Here is a 20,669-nt window from a genome sequence, read left to right as displayed (position 1 = left end):
TCTAGCCCTTTGGTTTGCACAAGTGTCTCCTCTTCTTGCTCCTGTACTAGCACCCCACTATCTTATCTTATAAAATACAGATGTGATTTAGCATTGTCTATACACTGTAGCATCTAGATCCACACTATTATATACACACAGGGCCGGTCTTAGGCCACTGCAACCTATGCGGCCACAGTGGGCCCCGCACTTTCATAGGCCCCGCGCGATGCGAATTCTAGGTGTAAATTATGAAATTAAACCATTTTAACTTATTATTAAGGGTTCCTGGAATTCTCCTGAAATTATAAAATATAAGAAAAAGTCATGAAAATGTCCAGATATGATAAAAATCATCTGAAAACTGACGCAAATATTAAAACAGACAAAATTGTCATTTCGATGTGTCATTCAATATGGAAAACGTCAATCCTACTCGTGATTAAAAAAAAAGCATTCTCAGCTTTCATTTAATAAAAATGTAATAATAAGCCGAATTTGAACCAAAATAAGAACTTCAAATACTTAATTTACTCATAGACATAAATAAATATAGACTGGCAAAAGGGAGTAACTTCATGTAACTTGAAAACATGTACATCTATTGTTGTCGGATTTCCGAATTCTGAAAAGTTGCATGATCTTCAGTCATAGAGATAAAAAAAAAACACAAGTGAAAATATTGTAATACTTATAAAGGTTATGGCTGAAATAGATATGAATACTTAACTTTTATACTGCTCATAAATGCTGTAATATAAAGTACACAAAATTGCAAGTCACAAATTTTCGTTTCATAAAACTCTTTTATCGGCCAGTCTATATTTATGTCTATGAATTTACTTCAATAGTCACTGGCATACAAATATAAATCTAAATCTATCTCGACCTCTCATATAAAAAAAAAACAACAAAAGCGATATTTTGCTAGTCGATAGTAAATCTAAAAGGCAGATCTGAATGTTTATCGGCTTTTTCTTGGAAAACCACTATCTACTGTAGATGGCTCGTAAAGTTAATTTGACAGTGATTTTGTACTTAGTAAAGTATAAATAAAATGCAAAGATGAATTTCTTTTCTAATACAAAATCTTAATTTTCACTTATTATCCTTATCACAACCCAAATTAGGCCCCGCGCTATCTGTTTCGCATAGGGCCCCGCAACCTGTAGGACCGGCCCAGTATACACATTACAAGACATTTAAGTGACGTAAACAATGTTAAGTAAAGTTTTCCCTGGCTGATTCAGGCAACCCATTTTACATTACAATGACACTTGAAGAACGATAGCTTAATTTATTTGTCTTAGCATATGGACTATGAGTACTTACAATAAGATGTAGGCTACTTTTGTGTCTGAATTTTCTTAGTATTATTACAAAGCTTTTATCAAGTCACTCTGTTTGTCTGTCTGTTTGTGCACGTTATTTCTCCCTCACCCATTCTCGCATCAAGTTGGAACGTTGTACAAATATTCTCTGGCATAAACAATAAAAAAGCAACAACAATTAGTCAAATTAACTTCTGGTAATTATTTTTTTTTGTTTGATACCGACAAGGGAAATGAATCCTTCAGTATTCACATATAAATATGTAGGGTTTGGTCTCCTTATATACTTGTTCACATTAGTTCTTCCACACCCATTTTCGGATCAAGTAGAACATTTTAAACTTTTATTCTAAATAACACAACACGAATACATTAAAAAAATTAATCAATTAGTCAATTAGTCAACTAATTGTTGGTAATTAGTTATTTTGTTTATTATCAACTAATATTTAATTTATTTAAAAACTAAATTTCGAACACTCATTTGTGGGCCCCCCTCAAGTGGGGGCCCGGGGATCTTCAAGTTCTCCCCCTCCTCCCCCTCACCTAGCTACGCCACTGAAATTACTTCTACATTATTAAGAAATACAGTTGTAAGTGCGGAGTCCCCTTAGAAAAGCTTAGATGATTTTTTTTACTCGTTTATTTATGTATGATTACGTTTAGTGTTGAATGAACCATTCATTATGAAGGTAGACTACTAACTGTTGAATGAACCATTCATTATGAAGGTAGACTACTAGCTGTTGAATGAACCATTCATTATGAAGGTAGACTACTAACTGTTGAATAAACCATTCATTATGAAGGTAGACTACTAACTGTCGAATGAACCATTCATTATGAAGGTAGACTACTAACTGTTGAATGAATCATTCATTATGAAGGTAGACTACTAACTGTTGAATGAACCATTCATTATGAAGGTAGATTACTAACTGTTGAATGAACCATTCATTATGAAGGTAGACTACTAACTGTTGAATGAACCATTCATTATGAAGGTAGATTACTAACTGTTTAATGAACCATTCATTATGAAATGTAGATTATTAACTGTTCAATGAACCATTCATTATGAAGGTAGATTACTAACTGTTCAATGAACCATTCATTATGAAGGTAGATTACTAACTGTTGAATGAACCATTCATTATGAAATGTAGATAATTAACTGTTGAATGAACCATTCATTATGAAGGTAGATTACTAACTGTTGAATGAACCATTCATTATGAAGGTAGATTATTAACTGTTGAATGAACCATTCATTATGAAGGTAGACTACTAGCTGTTGAATGAACCATACATTATGAAGGTAGACTACTAGCTGTTGAATGAACCATTCATTATGAAGGTAGACTACTAGCTGTTGAATGAACCATTCATTATGAAGGTAGACTACTAGCTGTTGAATGAACCATTCATTATGAAGGTAGACTACTAACTGTTGAATGAACCATTCATTATGAAGGTAGACTACTAACTGTTGAATGAACCATTCATTATGAAGGTAGACTACTAACTGTTGAATGAACCATTCATTATGAAGGTAGACTACTAACTGTCGAATGAACCATTCATTATGAAGGTAGACTACTAACTGTTGAATGAACCATTCATTATGAAGGTACATTACTAGCTGTTGAATGAACCATTCATTATGAAGGTACATTACTAACTGTTGAATGAACCATTCATTATGAAGGTAGACTACTAACTGTTGAATGAACCATTCATTATGAAGGTAGATTACTAACTGTTTAATGAACCATTCATTATGAAATGTAGATTATTAACTGTTCAATGAACCATTCATTATGAAGGTAGACTACTAGCTGTTGAATGAACCATTCATTATGAAGGTAGACTACTAGCTGTTGAATGAACCATTCATTATGAAGGTAGACTACTAACTGTTGAATGAACCATTCATTATGAAGGTAGACTACTAGCTGTTGAATGAACCATTCATTATGAAGGTAGACTACTAACTGTTGAATGAACCATTCATTATGAAGGTAGACTACTAGCTGTTGAATGAACCATTCATTATGAAGGTAGACTACTAGCTGTTGAATGAACCATTCATTATGAAGGTAGACTAATAGCTGTTGAATGAACCATTCATTATGAAGGTAGACTACTAGCTGTTGAATGAACCATTCATTTTGAAGGTAGACTACTAACTGTTGAATGAACCATTCATTATGAAGGTAGACTACTAACTGTTGAATGAACCATTCATTATGAAGGTAGACTACTAACTGTCGAATGAACCATTCATTATGAAGGTAGACTACTAACTGTTGAATGAACCATTCATTATGAAGGTACATTACTAGCTGTTGAATGAACCATTCATTATGAAGGTACATTACTAACTGTTGAATGAACCATTCATTATGAAGGTAGACTACTAACTGTTGAATGAACCATTCATTATGAAGGTAGACTACTAACTGTTGAATGAACCATTCATTATGAAGGTAGACTACTAGCTGTTGAATGAACCATTCATTATGAAGGTAGACTACTAGCTGTTGAATGAACCATTCATTATGAAGGTAGACTACTAACTGTTGAATGAACCATTCATTATGAAGGTAGACTACTAACTGTCGAATGAACCATTCATTATGAAGGTAGACTACTAACTGTCGAATGAACCATTCATTATGAAGGTAGACTACTAACTGTTGAATGAACCATTCATTATGAAGGTAGACTACTAACTGTCGAATGAACCATTCATTATGAAGGTAGACTACTAACTGTTGAATGAACCATTCATTATGAAGATAGACTACTAACTGTTGAATGAACCATTCATTATGAAGGTAGACTACTAACTGTTGAATGAACCATTCATTATGAAGGTAGACTACTAGCTGTTGAATGAACCATTCATTATGAAGGTAGACTTCTAACTGTTGAACTCACTTCTACATTCTCTCCTGTTGAGGTTCTTTACTTTTGACCTACTTCACATGATATGGTTTTCAATAATTACATTGAAGTTCTTCAAGCAGCTTCGTTCTTATCCCAACTTGTAGATTTTCTAGATATTCCGACATAAATGTAATATAGGACAACTCAGACTTTTTTAATTAATGAAGAATTAATTTTTTATTTGTACCTGCTGTCAGATATATTTAGTCCTAACTGCTCAGATTTCACACCTTTTGTTCGTCGTAATTAATTCTGACACTAAGAGTGAATTTTTTGAGATTTTTTGAGAGGAATAGAGACTTAGGTTTCAGTTGGGTTAGAAACTTAGGTTTGAGTAGGGTTAGAGAATTAGGTTTGGGTAGGATGAGAGACTTAGGTTTGAGTAAGGTTAGAGACATAGGTTTGGGTAGGATGAGAGACTTAGGTTTGAGTAGGGTTAGATATCTAGGGTTGGGTTGGGTTGCCAGACACACACCTGAAATGGCAATGAGAAAGACTACATCACGTATGGATATGTTAAGACCCCCCCTACCCCTAAGTGCGGCCAGTTCGTGAAATACCCAATGTACTTGAGATTCAAAGTGTTTATTTATGGTCGACTAACTCTTTCTAACGGTCATCAAACCCGAGTACTTATCATAAAATATTATATTCAATACATTTATAAATTCTATGTGTATTTGACCTCCTGTTCATTGCATTTAGGTCTTTTTGCTTACAGTAGTCTAGAATTAAAAACAAAAGCAGTTTTTACTTAGCCCCGATAAAAATTCCCATTAAAGGCCCATTCGCCCCTTCGCCCGAAGTAGTATACACTCTTTAGTCACCAGGACTTCAGTGTCGTCACAAATCTCTTGTTCTTCTCGTTGACAATCATACGTTTCCTCTGGCGGTCAGGCAGGACCTCATGTTTTAGGTGTGACTGTTACATTCGAATATAAGTATCGTGTATGGAGTGATGTAGGATTGTGCTTATTGGTAGCTTGTAATTCATAGCTTCTGATATTCTAGTTGAAAATGAGCAAAACTGTCAATCTACCAACACTGAGGGCCCATCTGGGGCTTAACTCTCATCACAAAAACTCTCTATGAAATCTTGTTTCTTGACACAATCTTGCTTGTAGTGTCAGACGACCAAGTTCAGACTCTGCGGATATTTTACTTTTGATTCCATTTCTTTTAATCCACAGGCGACCCTTTTTTTTTTTTAGACTTTTCTTTATCTCCATAATTAGCAATCTCCATCTATCCCAACTTTCACTTTCAGACATTTCTGATGACCTGTGAATGAAGCACTAAACAGCAACAATAAAATACGATAAAAATAATGATAAAAATAAAAGAACAAACATTTGAAGTTCCATGACAGTCTGGTGGGCAGACCCGGCAGAGACGGGTGGGGGGAGGGAGGGGGAAATTTTGAAAATCCTCCCAGGCACCCACTTGAGGGGGCCCCCAATTTGTGATTTTTTTAAATATTAAATATTTAGCACAATGCAGGGCCCCTCAAAGAGGTCAAGCTCCCGGGACCCCCCCCCCCCCCAAATGATGGCAGATCCTAGCTACGTCACTGCTGGTGGGTTATTGTCATCAATCTATACAAAATCATGACTCTATACTAACAAGGTTGCTATAAGTGCGGTGGGAACTAGAAGATGTAGGGCCAAACACCTCCTACCGCTTCATTGGAAAGTAGAGATGTTTTTAGTTTGTTTTATTTTGGAGACTGTTGTTAAAGCTTGCGCTAAAATGAAGGTTTTGTTTGTCCATTAGATGCAAGAGACTCGAGCCCTGAAAGAGATTTTGTTGTCGTGTGACTTGTGCCGTCCTCCAAGTAAGTTTCTACAGTTCATAACGTTTTAACATTTAGCTCCAGAACATCTACACAACATACTGATCAGATTAAAAAGACTTTCTTTTAGGTTCTACATATCGCCTAGATTAGGTGTATCATGTGTCTTGTGAAACAGCAGAGCAAGCACTGAGCATTAGGTGTATCATGTGTCCTGTGAAACAGCAGAGCCAGGACTGAGCATTAGGTGTATCATGTGTCTTGTGAAACAGTAGAGCAAGCACTGAGCATTAGGTGTATCATGTGTCTTGTGAAACAGCAGAGCAAGCACTGAGCATTAGGTGTATCATGTGTCCTGTGAAACAGCAGAGCAAGCACTGAGCATTAGGTGTATCATGTGTCTTGTAAAACAGCAGAGCAAGCACTGAGCATTAGGTGTATCATGTGTCTTGTAAAACAGTAGAGCAAGCACTGAGCATTAGGTGTATCATGTGTCTTGTAAAACAGTAGAGCAAGCACTGAGCATTAGGTGTATCATGTGTCTTGTAAAACAGCAGAGCAAGCACTGAGCATTAGGTGTATCATGTGTCTTGTAAAACAGCAGAGCAAGCACTGAGCATTAGGTGTATCATGTGTCTCGTAAAACAGCAGAGCAAGCACCGAAGACAGTAGACTCTCTTATTATGCTGCATCTATAGATTGTTTGGATGAAAGTAATTCTGTTAACGTCAGCAGTAATTTTAGATTATGACTTGATGTTTAGGAATGTGAAGATATCAATTAACTTTATGCTTAGGAATGTGAAGATATCAATTAACTTTATGTTTAGGAATGTCAAGATATCAATTAACCTTATGTTTAGGAATGTCAAGATATCAATTTACTTTATGTTTAGGAATGTCAAGATATCAATTAACCTTATGTTTAGGAATGTCAAGATATCAATTTACTTTATGTTTAGGAATGTCAAGATATCAATTTACTTTATGTTTAGGAATGTCAAGATATCAATTAACTGTATGTTTAGGAATGTCAAGATATCAATTTACTTTATGTTTAGGAATTTCAAGGTATCAATTTACTTTATGTTTAGGAATGTCAAGATATTAATTTACTTTATGTTTAGGAATGTCAAGATATCAATTCACTTTATGTTTAGGAATGTCAAGATATCAATTAACTGTATGTTTAGGAATGTCAAGATATCAATTCACTTTATGTTTAGGAATGTCAAGATATCAATTCACTTTATGTTTAGGAATGTCAAGATATCAATTTACTTTTTTTATGTTTAGTGGTGGCCTTTAGTCAGCTTTAAATGTTGAGTTAAATCGGATTTCGTCGAAAAATATTGACATTTAGAACTTTTCCCACCAGATGTTTCTAAATGGTGTTGTTTTTTTTTTTTTGTTGTTTTTTAAATAGAATAGACCAATGTTTTTTGCACGTTTGCTGGTGGCTTCCCTTTTAATGGAAACACTATCTCGTCTTCCGTAGCCAGCTGGGGCCTGGAGGAGCTCCCACAGTGTAGTTCGAGGCGTTTTAAAAATGTAATGAAAAAGAAAAGAAACTTTAAGACATATAATTAGAACGATATTTCCAAATTTATAATAAGTTTGGAATCCAAATTTTAATTCAAGCTGGCTCATTAAATAATGGTCTGGTATAGTAAAAAAGGTTATGCCTCAATATAGTATTGGAGAGACCGAAGGCTCCATCCAGCAAGAAGATCGGGGTAGCTCTGAAAACGTTTCTAGCAGGCTCTGGGTGGAGTTTTGAGTCACTATCGTTGCAGACGCCAGTCAAGAATACGTATACGTTTAATAAGGTGCTTAGAACACGATGTCGCGTACTCAGTATTTTATTTTTGGAACCATTGGTTCTAGTAATACCTTATTTTGTTCATACATGGTTAGAGTAATACCTTATTTTGTTCATACATGGTTAGAGTAATACCTTATTTTGTTCATACATGGTTAGAGTAATACCTTATTTTGTTCATACATGGTTAGAGTAATACCTTATTTTGTTCATACATGGTTAGAGTAATACCTTATTTTGTTCATACATGGTTAGAGTAATACCTTATTTTGTTCATACATGGTTAGAGTAATACCTTATTTTGTTCATACATGGTTAGAGTAATACCTTATTTTGTTCATACATGGTTAGAGTAATACCTTATTTTGTTCATACATGGTTAGAGTAATACCTTATTTTGTTCATACATGGTTAGAGTAATACCTTATTTTGTTCATACATGGTTAGAGTAATACCTTATTTTGTTCATACATGGTTAGAGTAATACCTTATTTTGTTCATACATGGTTAGAGTAATACCTTATTTTGTTCATACATGGTTAGAGTAATACCTTATTTTGTTCATACATGGTTAGAGTAATACCTTATTTTGTTCATACATGGTTAGAGTAATACCTTATTTTGTTCATACATGGTTAGAGTAATACCTTATTTTGTTCATACATGGTTAGAGTAATACCTTATTTTGTTCATACATGGTTAGAGTAATACCTTACTTGGTTCATATATGGTTAGAGTAATAATACCTTATTTGTTTTATATATGGTTAGAGTAATAATACCTTATTTGTTTTATATATGGTTAGAGTAATAATACCTTATTTTTTTTATATATGGTTAGAGTAATAAAACCTTATTTGTTTTATACATGGTTAGAGTACTAATACCTTACTTGGTTCATACATGGTTAGAGTAATAATACCTTACTTGGTTCATACATGGTTAGAGTAATAATACCTTACTTGGTTCATACATGGTTAGAGTAATAATACCTTACTTGGTTCATACATGGTTAGAGTAATAATACCTTACTTTCTTCAAGTTGCTCCGCACAGTTATATAATTACAATGAGACTACAATTTTTGTTTGTACCCCTTCAAAATAAATTGACTGGCTTCGTTCCCGCTTTTTTTTATAAAGAAATCCCCCTCCCCCCTTTGAGAGGAAGTCGCGCCCTCATAGTTTGAGAAAGGCGGGGATAAACTAGTTTTAATGACTACTCAAAGATAATTTAGCGGTCACTTGTGATAGGCGTAATTGTTAGAAATTTTTTACATGTAGATATAAAATATTGTCTTTTAAAAAATTGCATACAAAAAAAATTGTTTAAAAAAAAGAGAGAAAATATATTTGTAAAAAATGTCAATAACTTGGGTATTGAAATGAGCCAAAGATATGTAGGTCTCAGTGACTCTCTTCCACAACTTTTGGTTTTGAACAGTTTTGACATTTCAAAGTATCCTTTTGTTAGCATGTGCTGTGTGGCTTGTTCAAGAAATCTGGCCACATTTTCTTTGCAGTCTGTGCGAACGTAAAACTTTGAAGACACGTGGTACTAATGCACGCGCAAGAAAAAAAAAGGACGCAGGGGAGCCTACTCGAGCTAAAGTCATTTAACCTTTACAACATTTCGATTAACGGGTACAGTGCAGATATAAAACAAATATTTGGACACCTGTCTCTAATTTACTTTATTGCTTCTCTGTAAAAATATAACTAGAAACAAACAGATGAAATGATTTCCTGTTTACTGGTGAACAATTTGGAGAGAAAAACAGGAGACGTGTAGGTTATATTTAAAGGTTAGTAACAGGTCTTTGTTTATCCAATGGGTGTGTAGGAAAGTGTGGAGGATGTACAGCTTGTTAAAGCTTCGGAGAACCGAACACACATCAACTCAGTGAGAGAGTTACCGGACTTAGAAATGGGGCGAAAGCCAGACGTGAAATGACGAAGTGAAATGGCCAATTGAAACCTTTTCGATGACATGCTTGAAACGTTGTGGCTAAATAGATCAGTCAAACAATAAATACATGGGTCATTCTCAAAATGTGGCAGACACAATAGAAGAGCAGGTGCATGAAAAGTCATGGAAACTGCAATTGTTAGGACACTCATTGAAACAGAATTCTGAGCCAAGATTCAAGTCAGCAATGAAGTGCGTCACACGTTACAAAAAGTGTGATAAAAGGAAATCGTGTCAAATACTTAGACTCTATGTTTAAGATTTAATATTTACTTTAAACTTTCGCTATTAATTTAGACGACGTTTTGTGGAGATACAGGAAATGGTCAATTACCAGATAATTGGCCAAGTGAATCCTGAGTTTTTTTTTTCTTTAAGTGATAGTGTTACTTTTAGTTCATTAATTAGTTTCTATCATCTGTTTGTTTCTTCTCTCTTGGCTGCTTGTTTAACTCTCTCGTAGTTGTTTATGTACTCTTGACTGGTTGTTTTTTTTTAATACCGTGACTGGTTGCTTCTTCTCTCGTGGCTAGTTCAAGTTGTTTGTTCTCTCGTGACTGGTTCAAGTTGTTTGTTCTCTCGTGACTGGTTCAAGTTGTTTGTTCTCTCGTGACTGGTATTTTTCTTCTATCGTCTGATTTTTTCTCTTGGCTGGTTGTTTCTTCTTTCTTGACTTTTTTTTCTCGTGTCTAATTGTTAGTTTTCTCTTGTTTATAGTCTCTTGGTGGGTTGTTTCTTTTCTTGTGACTGGTTGTTTCTTCTCTCTTGACTGGTTGTTTCTTCTCTCTTGACTGTTTGTCTATTGTCTCTTGTTGGTTAAGTAATACTAAATCCCTGCGATCAGTTGAATGATCTGAGTCAATTCAAGCTACCATTTAGAGACTATAAATCTGCCACTTAAGCACAGCGTTATTTACATATAGTGACGTACATATTCCAACTAAACACACTGACCTACAAAACATGTGCTAACATTAGTGTTGCATTCTCTTTTATTCCATCAAAAGATACAGAAACGGAAAGCCCACTAAAGGTACCAGTGACAAAATGCTCGTCCAATCCATGTTTTTCTGGTGTTCGATGCCTGGATACCGAAGAAGGTTTCAGGTGTGGCTCTTGCCCTAGAGGCTACACTGGAAATGGAATAACTTGTGTTCGTGTTACGTTGTGTGCAGATAACCCTTGTTATCCTGGTAAGTAGGTCTTGCATTACAAATGTCACATAGGTTCTATATATATAGACTAGCAGTACACAAGTTACGCCCGTTGATTTGTTCCCAAGCTTTGTATTGACAAATAATGCCGGAAACTCCAATTTCCCTTCCCTTTTTTGGTTAGTTTATTGTTTTTTTCAACCTTAATCTTTATGCATTTTCCGAAGGCCCCAATGGAATGCCACACTCACTTTCCTATTAATTTTGATCTCTAAATTAAAAAAAAATCAAATTGGTTTTATTATCTATAATCTCACTCCTTTTGAATGTTATTAGGATTTAGTTGTTATTTTGTTTGTTTGTTTTTTGGCAGTATTACAAAATATCATTACTTGCTTTCTCTTTCTTTCTCTCTCTCTTGAAAAAAAAAAGGAAAAAGATTCTAGATCTATCCATGGAACTATACTAATGATCTATCTTAACCATGGAATTATACTAATGATCTATCTTAACCATGGAACTATACTAATGATCTATCTTAACTATCCTTTTTTGGATTGGTTTTGTTTTTTTATATAGGCCTAGAGCTCGTCTAAAAGGAAGTTGAAATGACGTAATGCATATTAAAAATACATACACTTAGGAAAAAAGACAAAAAAATTGCTTTAAAATACGAAATTTATGAGATATTTTTAGCGGCCCCCGTAAGGGGAAAAAGCCGCTATTAGGTTTGTGCAAAATGTCCGTCTGTCCGTCTGTCCGTCTGTCCGTCTGTCACACTCAGATCTCGAAAACTAGAAGAGATATGAAAAATATTATTTCATCATTAAATCCGGCTTGAAAAGTTTAGGTGCAACGGCTACTTTTGGTTTTCTAAAAGCAAACCGTTTAATTTATAAAATTAATTATGCAAGCGATTTTTTCATAAAAATACACCAATTCTAAAACAATTACGTAAATGTAAGGGAGGCAATGTTACAATATGCTAACAAAGATGAACAATTTTTGTGTATTTTCAGTATCACTAAGTCAAATATATTTTTAAAATGTACAGGAAATGTTTACAACAAATACAAATAATAGTTAAAGACGTTTTTTCTGGTCAACTAGCTGCTAAAATTAAAAGAAAACATTTCTGTTTGTTTATAAAGGCTAATAATGCACTTTGTATGTAAATATCACGCACATTTTTTTAAATGGACTTTTTATGCAGCGATTTTCGTGCAGTAGCGTAACGTCGCAACATGATCAGGTGCTAAACCAATTCCTTAAACTTTTTTTAAAAATCAGATTTTATTTATTTTTTGTTTAGTGCCCCCATCTGAATAAAAGAAGCTTATTTTTGTGCGTTTTGTCTGTTGGTCGGTCTGTCCATCACGATTAGATTTAAAAAACTAGAACTCTAAAAGCTATTGAAAATCTGATTTACCCTTTAATGTTCCTCCCATAACATCTCAATAGTTTTAAGTATCTAAAATTGATTGTTCCGGATTTTTTTGTGCAAAACTAATCAACGCCAACAAATGTTTGTTTGCTCTTCTAACTTATATTACATTCAATTTACATGCTTAAACGTTGCAAAAACACATTATCAATAATATGTTGTTCCGTTTTTTATGTAAATAGCATATTAATGCTAAATCATAATCTCTATACTGACTTATATTTCATTAAGTGTAAAAATGTTCCGGATATTGTTTTATAAAACATGAATTATGCCTAATGATTGTTTGAAATCGCATAAGGCTTTTAAAAAAAGTAATTTACTAGAATTGATTACTGAAAATTACTTTTTAGACATTTAATTTTCTTGTAAAACATAACATAGAAGTTTTGTAATCGATAAAGAAAGTTCCCGATTTTGTTTCTTACAAATCGTCGCCAGAAATTTCCGAATTTATTTAAAAATCTACTAACGCCAAATAATTGTTTGAACTCCCTCTTCTAATTAATAAACAAATAATCTTCTCATTTACGAAATAATGTTTTTACGGATTTTTATGAAAAATATTTTAACTCACTACTCTCTTACAGTACATTTAACTTTCTACATAAAACATTAAAAAATCTAATTATCGTTAATATTATGTTCCGATTTTTAAGGAAAACAGAATCCAAACACCAAAGTAAGGTATGAAAATCTCTCCACGTGGCTATAGTACATCTAATTTTTATACGAGACCATCCAAAAAATTTAATTAACGGTATTACATTTATCTGAAATTCTCTTTTTCTTTTACTATTTATACAAAAATCCGGAACAATCTATTATATAAACTTTTCAATTGTGTTCATACCTAAAAATTATTGCGATGTTTTGAAACGTAAAATAAAGGTTAATCAATTTTTAATAACTTTTAGTTGTTTTTTTTATATCAAGATAACGGACAGACCGACTGACAGACAAAACGCAAAAACAATGTGGCTTTGATCCTTTTTAAATAATATCTATTAGAACTCAGTGCACCAATGTCTATGAACCCTCGTTAAATATCTCGTGTAAATAAAGACATTTTTTTTTTATGGTACCGGTACTAGCCTATTGTGAGGTAATGGAATTTTTTTTCTTTGACGTCATATGAATGGACTCTTTAAATGTAATGTTAAAAGAACGCACTCGGTGCACCAATGTCTATTAACCCTCGAAAAAATTGCTTGTATTAATGAAAACATATTTTAGTCTAACTAAGCCGTGTGACGTAGTGTTTTTTTTTCCTTTGACGTCACATGGAATGAATTCTTTAAATGAAATGCTAAAAGAACGCACTCGGTACACCAATGTCTATGAACACTCGAGAAATGGCTCGTGTTGATAAAGGTGATTTTTAGTCTAGCTAGGCCTTGTGACGTAGTGTTTTTTTTTTCCTTTGACGTCATATGGAATGAATTCTTTAAATGAAATGCTTAAAGAACGCACTCGGTGCACCAAAGTATATGAACACTCGATAAATGGCTCTTATAGATGAAGGCGATTTTTAGTCTAGCTAGGCCGTGTGACGTAGTGTTTTTTTTCCCTCTGACGTTATATGGAATTAATTCTTCAAATGAAATGAAAAAAGAACTCGGTATAGTAATGTTTATTAAGCCTCGTTATGTGACTCGCGTTTAAAAAAGGAATGATATCTTGATTTAGATCTAATCTAGATTTTTTAAACTAGATCTAGATTTTTATTACATTATATCTAGATCTGGATTTATATTCTAATTAAAATTATTTTAGAGTCTAGATCTAGAATTTCTAGATCTAGTTTAGACTAAAATAGACTAGATTAAGATGTAGAATTTCAATTTCTAAACTTAAAGTGTAAAAAAAAAGTGTAGATTTTCATTTCCAAACGTTTTGATCAATATTGTAATGTTTTAATATACTAAAACTAATCTACTATTTTTTATTAAATTTAAATTTAAATTTACGGCAAATGAATCTTTGAAACATTATTACTTTTGACCATCGGATGGCTGCCTGGTCGTGCGGTTTGCGCGCTGGACTGTCGTTCAGATTTATGGATGGCCCAGGGTTCAAACCCTGCCCGCTCCCATCCCCCGTCGTCCTGCGGGAGGTTTGGACTAGGAAGTAATTATCTTCAACTCTGAAAGAACATCCGAAACGTGTAAAACATTTCCACATCAAAATTAAATCACCTCTTGAATATTATTTGCGAATATGCAGATCCGACAGGGATCCGACTTCGACGGGGGCCGCCTCTGAGTTTGTGTAACACAAACTCTCTTTGTAATCTTGTTACTTATGCTTTCTATGTAGATTGCGGACTTTTGGGGAAATACCGTAAATAAAATTCAAAGGTTTGATAGAAAGCTTGCGGTTTTCACAAATAGTGGTCGTCAGGTTGCGAATTTGTCAAAAACCTTTCTTAGTGAGCACATAGGAGGTAAAAGGAACATGTGTTGGACAATTGATGCGGATACGTACGACAGCTTTAAGAAATCTCATGATCGATGTGTCTATCAGTTGGTATTCTACAAATATATAATAGATAGCTAAGCACGAGAAGGGAGGATAGAATTCACGGGCCTATAGTAGGGATTGCGTTAAAAATTAGAATTTTATTAATAGTTTTCAACATTCGCTTTTTTTTAAAATCAAGTATTCCCGCACTGTATCAGTAATGAGTGAAGGCTGTGTGTCTTGGTGCCCTGCTTAAACAAACACAATTCTGAACGTTAATGATCTAATGTTCAGGGTTTTCCCTTGTGTTGTCACAACCGGCAAGGCATGACAGAGGTGACAGAGTAAGAGAGAGAGAGAGAGAGAGATGAAAGAGTATGAGAGAGATGAAAGAGTATGAGAGAGATGAAAGAGTATGAGAGAGAGCGAAGAGAATGAGAGACATGAAAGAGTATAAGAGAGGTGAAAGAGTAAAAAAGAGAGAGGGGAGGGAAGAGTACGAGAGAGATAAAAGAGTATGAGAGAGAAAGAGAAGAGTATGAGAGAAAGAGAGAAGAGTGAGAGAGAGAGAGAAGAGTATGAGAGAGAAGAGTACGAGAGAGAAGAGTATGAGAGAGAAGAGTATGAGAGAGAAGAGTATGAGAGAGAGAGAGAAGAGTATGAGAGAGAAAAGTATGAGAGAGAGAGAGAGAAGAGTATGAGAGAGAAGAGTATGAGAGAGAAGAGCATGAGAGAGAGAGAAGAGTATGAGAGAGAAGAGTATGAGAGAGAGAGGAGAGTATGAAAGAGAGAGAGAGGAGAGTATGAGAGAGAAGAGTATGAGAGAGAGAAGAGTATGAGAGAGAAGAGTATGAGAGAGAAGAGTATGAGAGAGAGAGAAGAGTATGAGAGAGAAGAGTATAAGAGAGAAGAGTATGAGAGAGAGAGAGAGAGAGAAGAGTATGAGAGAGAAGAGTATGAGAGAGAAGAGTATAAGAGAGAGAGAGAAGAGTATGAGAGAGAAGAGTATGAGAGAGAGAAGAGTATGAGAGAGAGAAGAGTATGAGAGAGATAAAAGAGTATGAGAGAGAAGAGTATGAGAGAGAGAGAAGAGTATGAGAGAGATAAAAGAGTATGAGAGAGAAGAGTATGAGAGAGAGAGAAGAGTATGAGAGAGAGAGAGAGAGAAAAGAGTATGAGAGAGATGAAAGTGTAAAAGAGATAAAGAAGAGTATGAGAGAGAGAAAGAGAGAGAGAAGAGTATGAGAGAGATAAAAGAGTAAAAGATAGAGAGGGGAGGGAGGAATATGAGAGAGAGGGAAGAGTATGGGAGATAAAAGAGTAAAAGATAGAGAGGGGAGGGAGGAGTATGAGAGAGAGAGGGAAGAGTATGAGAGAGAGAGGAGGGGGGGGGGGTAACTGGTTTAAAAAATTTATACCCTGGGATAAATTCAACGGACGCAGCCGGTGTTTGATGCTAGTTTTTAATACTTTAGAGTATTTTTAATTTTTTTGTATAAAAATTATTTCTTTCAGATAAACATAATGTTGAAAGATTTAGCTCTATTGTTTTTAGGACACAAATAACAAACTAGTGCTTCCTCTTAGGAAGACCATAGACATGTCTATGGGGAAGACATATTAGGAACTCCATTTCCACTTTTGACATTATATAATCTAGACTTAGAGAATGTTTCGAAATTACTGTTTCTGGTTTCCACTTAGAGTTAAGTTGTATTCTGACTGCCGTTCCGTCTTGTAATGGATTATGACTCCTAACTCCTTTCCTCTTGTCATAATAATGTGTCTGAGACTGTTTCTCGGAGTAAAAGTGTTTCTTCACCACCTTGAGATCTGGTGTCTCAGGTGTGAGTATTTTCTCGCTCGAAGGTAACAAATTTCTTGGTCGGCGTCCCATAAGTAATTGTGCTGGCGACAAATTAATTTTAGTCAGTGGAGTAGTTCTGTAGTCTAATAGCGACAGAAATTTGTCTTCGCTTTTCTTCAAGAGTTTCTTCACTGTCTGAATAGCTCTTTCGGTCTCGCCGTTAGAACTCTGAAAATGAGGACTCGACATTTAATGCTCTATTCCGTATGATTTACAGAAATTTAGGAATTCTCTCGAAGCGAACTGTGGCCCACTATCTGACCTTAACCTTCTAGGTATTCCTTGGCATGCGAATATACTCTTCATTGCTTCGATGATATCTGATGTAGTTTCCTGTGACATCAATAAACTTTGAGAAGTAGTCAACTAGAAGCACATACTTTCCCCCCTCAAAGTTAAACAGATCACACCCAACCATGCTGTATGGAAGGTCTGGTGTCTTGGTAGGCATTAGCGGTTCTGACACATTTTGATTATGATGTTCAGCACACCGGTTACAACCCCTAACTGTCACTTCGATGTCTGCATTCATGCCTGGCCAATACATGACTTCTCTGGCTCGCTGCTTACACTTGACTATTCCTAAGTGAGACTTGTGAATCAGATTTAGCATGTATTTACGTAAGCTTGGTGGCATGACTATTCTCAGACCTTTGTATATAATACCATCCGAAGTTGATAACTGGTCTCTTGAATCCCAATATGGCCTGACTTCAATTGGAGTCTCGCTTCTTGTGTCTGGCCAACCAGTCATAATTACTTCCAGAAGCATTGAAAGTTCCTTGCTTGTACAGTCTTTAATTTCACTGTATTTCGAATCACTTACAGAGATCATATGCACTGAATCATCTGTAAATTCACATGTCTGTGTATCAGTATTTGGTAGATGTGCACGAGAAAGTGTATCGGAGATAAACATTTCCTTGCCTTTTCTGTAACAGACTTTCAGATCATACCACTGTAGTCTTATTAACATCTTCTGTATTCTCATTGGTGCTGACAATAGAGGTTTCTTGAAGATTTGCTCCAGAGGTTTGTGATCATTATAAACTGTTACTTCTTTACCAAATATGTAGCAGTGAAATTTGCTTGTACTATACACAATTGAGAGCATTTCCTTCTCAATTTGAGCATATCTTGTTTCTGTATCTGTGAGAGCTCTTGAGGCGTATGCAATTATACGGCCTTCCTGGAGTAATACTGCTCCCAGTCCATCTTTACTTGCATCAAATTCTATCTCTACCTTCTTGTTGACATCATAATATGCCAAAACTGGAGGGTTTGTACAAAGATGTTTCAATTCTACAAAACTCTTGTTTTGTTCATGATTCCATTGAAATTCTACTTCATCTTTTAGAAGCTTTCGTATTGGAGCATCGGCTTGACTTAGATTAGGAATAAATTTTGCTAGGTACTGAATTAAACCTAGAAATCTTCTGATTCCATCTTTGTCTTGAGGAGCTGGCATGCCAATAATTGCCTTTATCTTTGCTGGATCTGGTTCTAAACCTTTCTCTGACAAGATATGGCCCATATAAGGTACTCTGTTTGCCTTACCTTGCATTTGTCATAGTTCAGCTTTAGATTGTATTACGTAGCTCTTTACATGACTTGTTTCAAAATGTGATCATGATGTTCAACATCTCTACCAGCTACTAGAATGTCGTCTATGATGACATATGCTCCTTCAATTCCTTGAAGCATTTCATTCATAATTCTTTGGTAAATTTCTGGCGCTGATTTGATTCCAAAAGGTAATCGTAACCATCTATATCTTCCCAGAGGTGTGTTGAAAGTTGTGAGAAATGAAGATTCTCTTTCAAGCTTTATTTGCATAAACCCTGACTTGGCATCGAGAACTTAAAATATCTTCGAATCTGGAATGTTAGTGATCACATCTTCAATAGTTTTCATTTGGGTGATGCTCCCGTCTGATTGCTTTATTTAGATCTTTTGGATCAATACATATTCTCACTTTGTCATTCCTGAACGAAACAACCATGGAGCTAACCCATTCAGTAGGTTCATGTACTGGAGTAATAAATCCATCAGCGTGCATTTCTTTAAGTTTTTCTTCAACTTTCTTGCGTAGCGATGCTGCTAAGCGACGTTGTGGATGGATAACTCCTTTAGCATTTTCCTGTAACTGAATCTTGTATTCTCCTGGCAGTGTTCCAGTTGTTTTCAGCTTTTCATGAAATTCTCTTTGTAACTCGTCTTCTGCCTTGGATTCTATGCTGTTTGTTCGTTGTAGTAGTCCTAAGCATTCTGCTGTGTTACCACTCAAAATGTTCTATTGATTAAGGTCTACAGCCTCAAACCTTGCTTTCAACTCTTGGGTATTATTCTTCAAAGGTAGCACCACTGCTCCTAAAGTCTTAATGACATGATTAGTGTAAGACTTGAGTGACTTTCCTGAACAGTGTAGCCAAAAAAAAAAAACCTCAATGTTGAAATGTTTTGAATACTTGAAATGTTGGGATAGTGTTGAACTTCAAATGACTGTAGCTTTCTATAGTTCTTTTTTAAATTATGTGCATGGCGCCCGCAGAATTTTTTGCAGGGGGCTCAAAGTCGTAGCTTCCATTTTTAGCGGCCCCCGTAAGGGGAAAAAACCGCTATTAGGTTTGTGCAAAATGTCCGTCTGTCCGTCTGTCACACTCAGATCTCGAAAACTAGAAGAGATATGAAAAATATTATTTCATCATTAAATGCGGCTTGAAAAGTTTAGGTCCAACGGCTACTTTTGGTTTTCTAAAAGCAAACCGTTTAATTTTATAAAATTAATTATGCAAGCGATTTTTTCATAAAAATACACCAATTCTAAAACAATTACGTAAATGTAAGGGAGGCAATGTTACAATATGCTAACAAAGATTGAAAATATTAGTGTATTTTCAGTATCACAAAGTCAAATATATTTTAAAAATGTACAGGAAATGTTTACAACAAATATAAATAATAGTTCAAGATGTTTTTTCTGGTCAACTAGCTGCTAAAATTAAAAGAAAACATTTCTGTTTGTTTATAAAGGCTAAAAATGCATTTTGTATGTAAATATCACGCACATTTTTTTAATGGACTTTTTATGCAGCGATTTTCGTGCAGTAGCGTAACGTCGCTACATGATAGGGTGCTAAACCAATTCCTTAAACTTTTTTAAAAAATCAGATTTTATTTATTTTTTGTTTAGTGCCCCCATCCGAATAAAAGAAGATTATTTTTGTGAGTTTTGTCTGTTGGTCGGTCTGTCCGTCACGATTAGATTAAAAAAACTAGAACTCTAAAAGCTATTGAAAATCTGATTTACACTTTAATGTTCCTCCCGTAACATCTCAATAGTTTTAAGTATCTAGAAATTGATTGTTCCGGATTTTTTTGTGCAAAACTAATCAACCCCAACAAATGTTTGTTTGCTCTTCTAATTTATAATACATTCAATTTCCATGCTTAAACGTTGCAAAAACACATTATCAATAATATGTTGTTCCGTTTTTTATGTAAATAGCATATTAATGCTAAATCAAAATCTCTATACTGACTTATATTTCATTAAGTGTAAAAATGTTCCGGATATTGTTTTATAAAACATGAATTATGCCTAATGATTGAAATCGCATAATTTACTAATATTACAATTATATTATTTGACAATGCGTCACTATAATTTGGTTATAAATATCAAATTGTTCCGTATTTTCATCTTTAAACAAATTTTAAAAAATATCGACAATAGGTTGTTCAGGGCTTTAAAATTTACTAGAATTGATTGCTGAAAATTACTTTTTAGACATTTAATTTTCTTGCTAAAACATAACATAGAAGTTTTGTAATCGATAAAGAAAGTTCCCGATTTTGTTTCTTACAAATCGTCGCCAGAAATTTCCGAATTTATTTAAA

General features: G+C 34.5%; 1 protein-coding gene across 1 annotated transcript in view; it reads left to right on the top strand.

Annotated features, from left to right (window-relative positions):
- Positions 1-20,669, top strand: part of LOC106069504 (cartilage oligomeric matrix protein-like) — a 67,686-nt gene that overhangs the window by 22,912 nt on the left and 24,105 nt on the right. Inside the window, exons 6-7 of the mRNA XM_056041426.1 lie at positions 6,036-6,096; positions 10,849-11,034. Of these exons, the coding sequence (XP_055897401.1) occupies positions 6,036-6,096; positions 10,849-11,034 (247 nt within the window). The remainder of the gene's footprint in view (positions 1-6,035; positions 6,097-10,848; positions 11,035-20,669) is intronic.

Source organism: Biomphalaria glabrata, chromosome 1 (genome assembly GCF_947242115.1).
Source record: "Biomphalaria glabrata chromosome 1, xgBioGlab47.1, whole genome shotgun sequence".
In the NCBI taxonomy this organism is placed as follows: Eukaryota; Metazoa; Mollusca; class Gastropoda; family Planorbidae; genus Biomphalaria; species Biomphalaria glabrata.
Note: the sequence above shows the minus strand (reverse complement) of the source record. Positions and strands in the feature narration are given on the sequence as shown.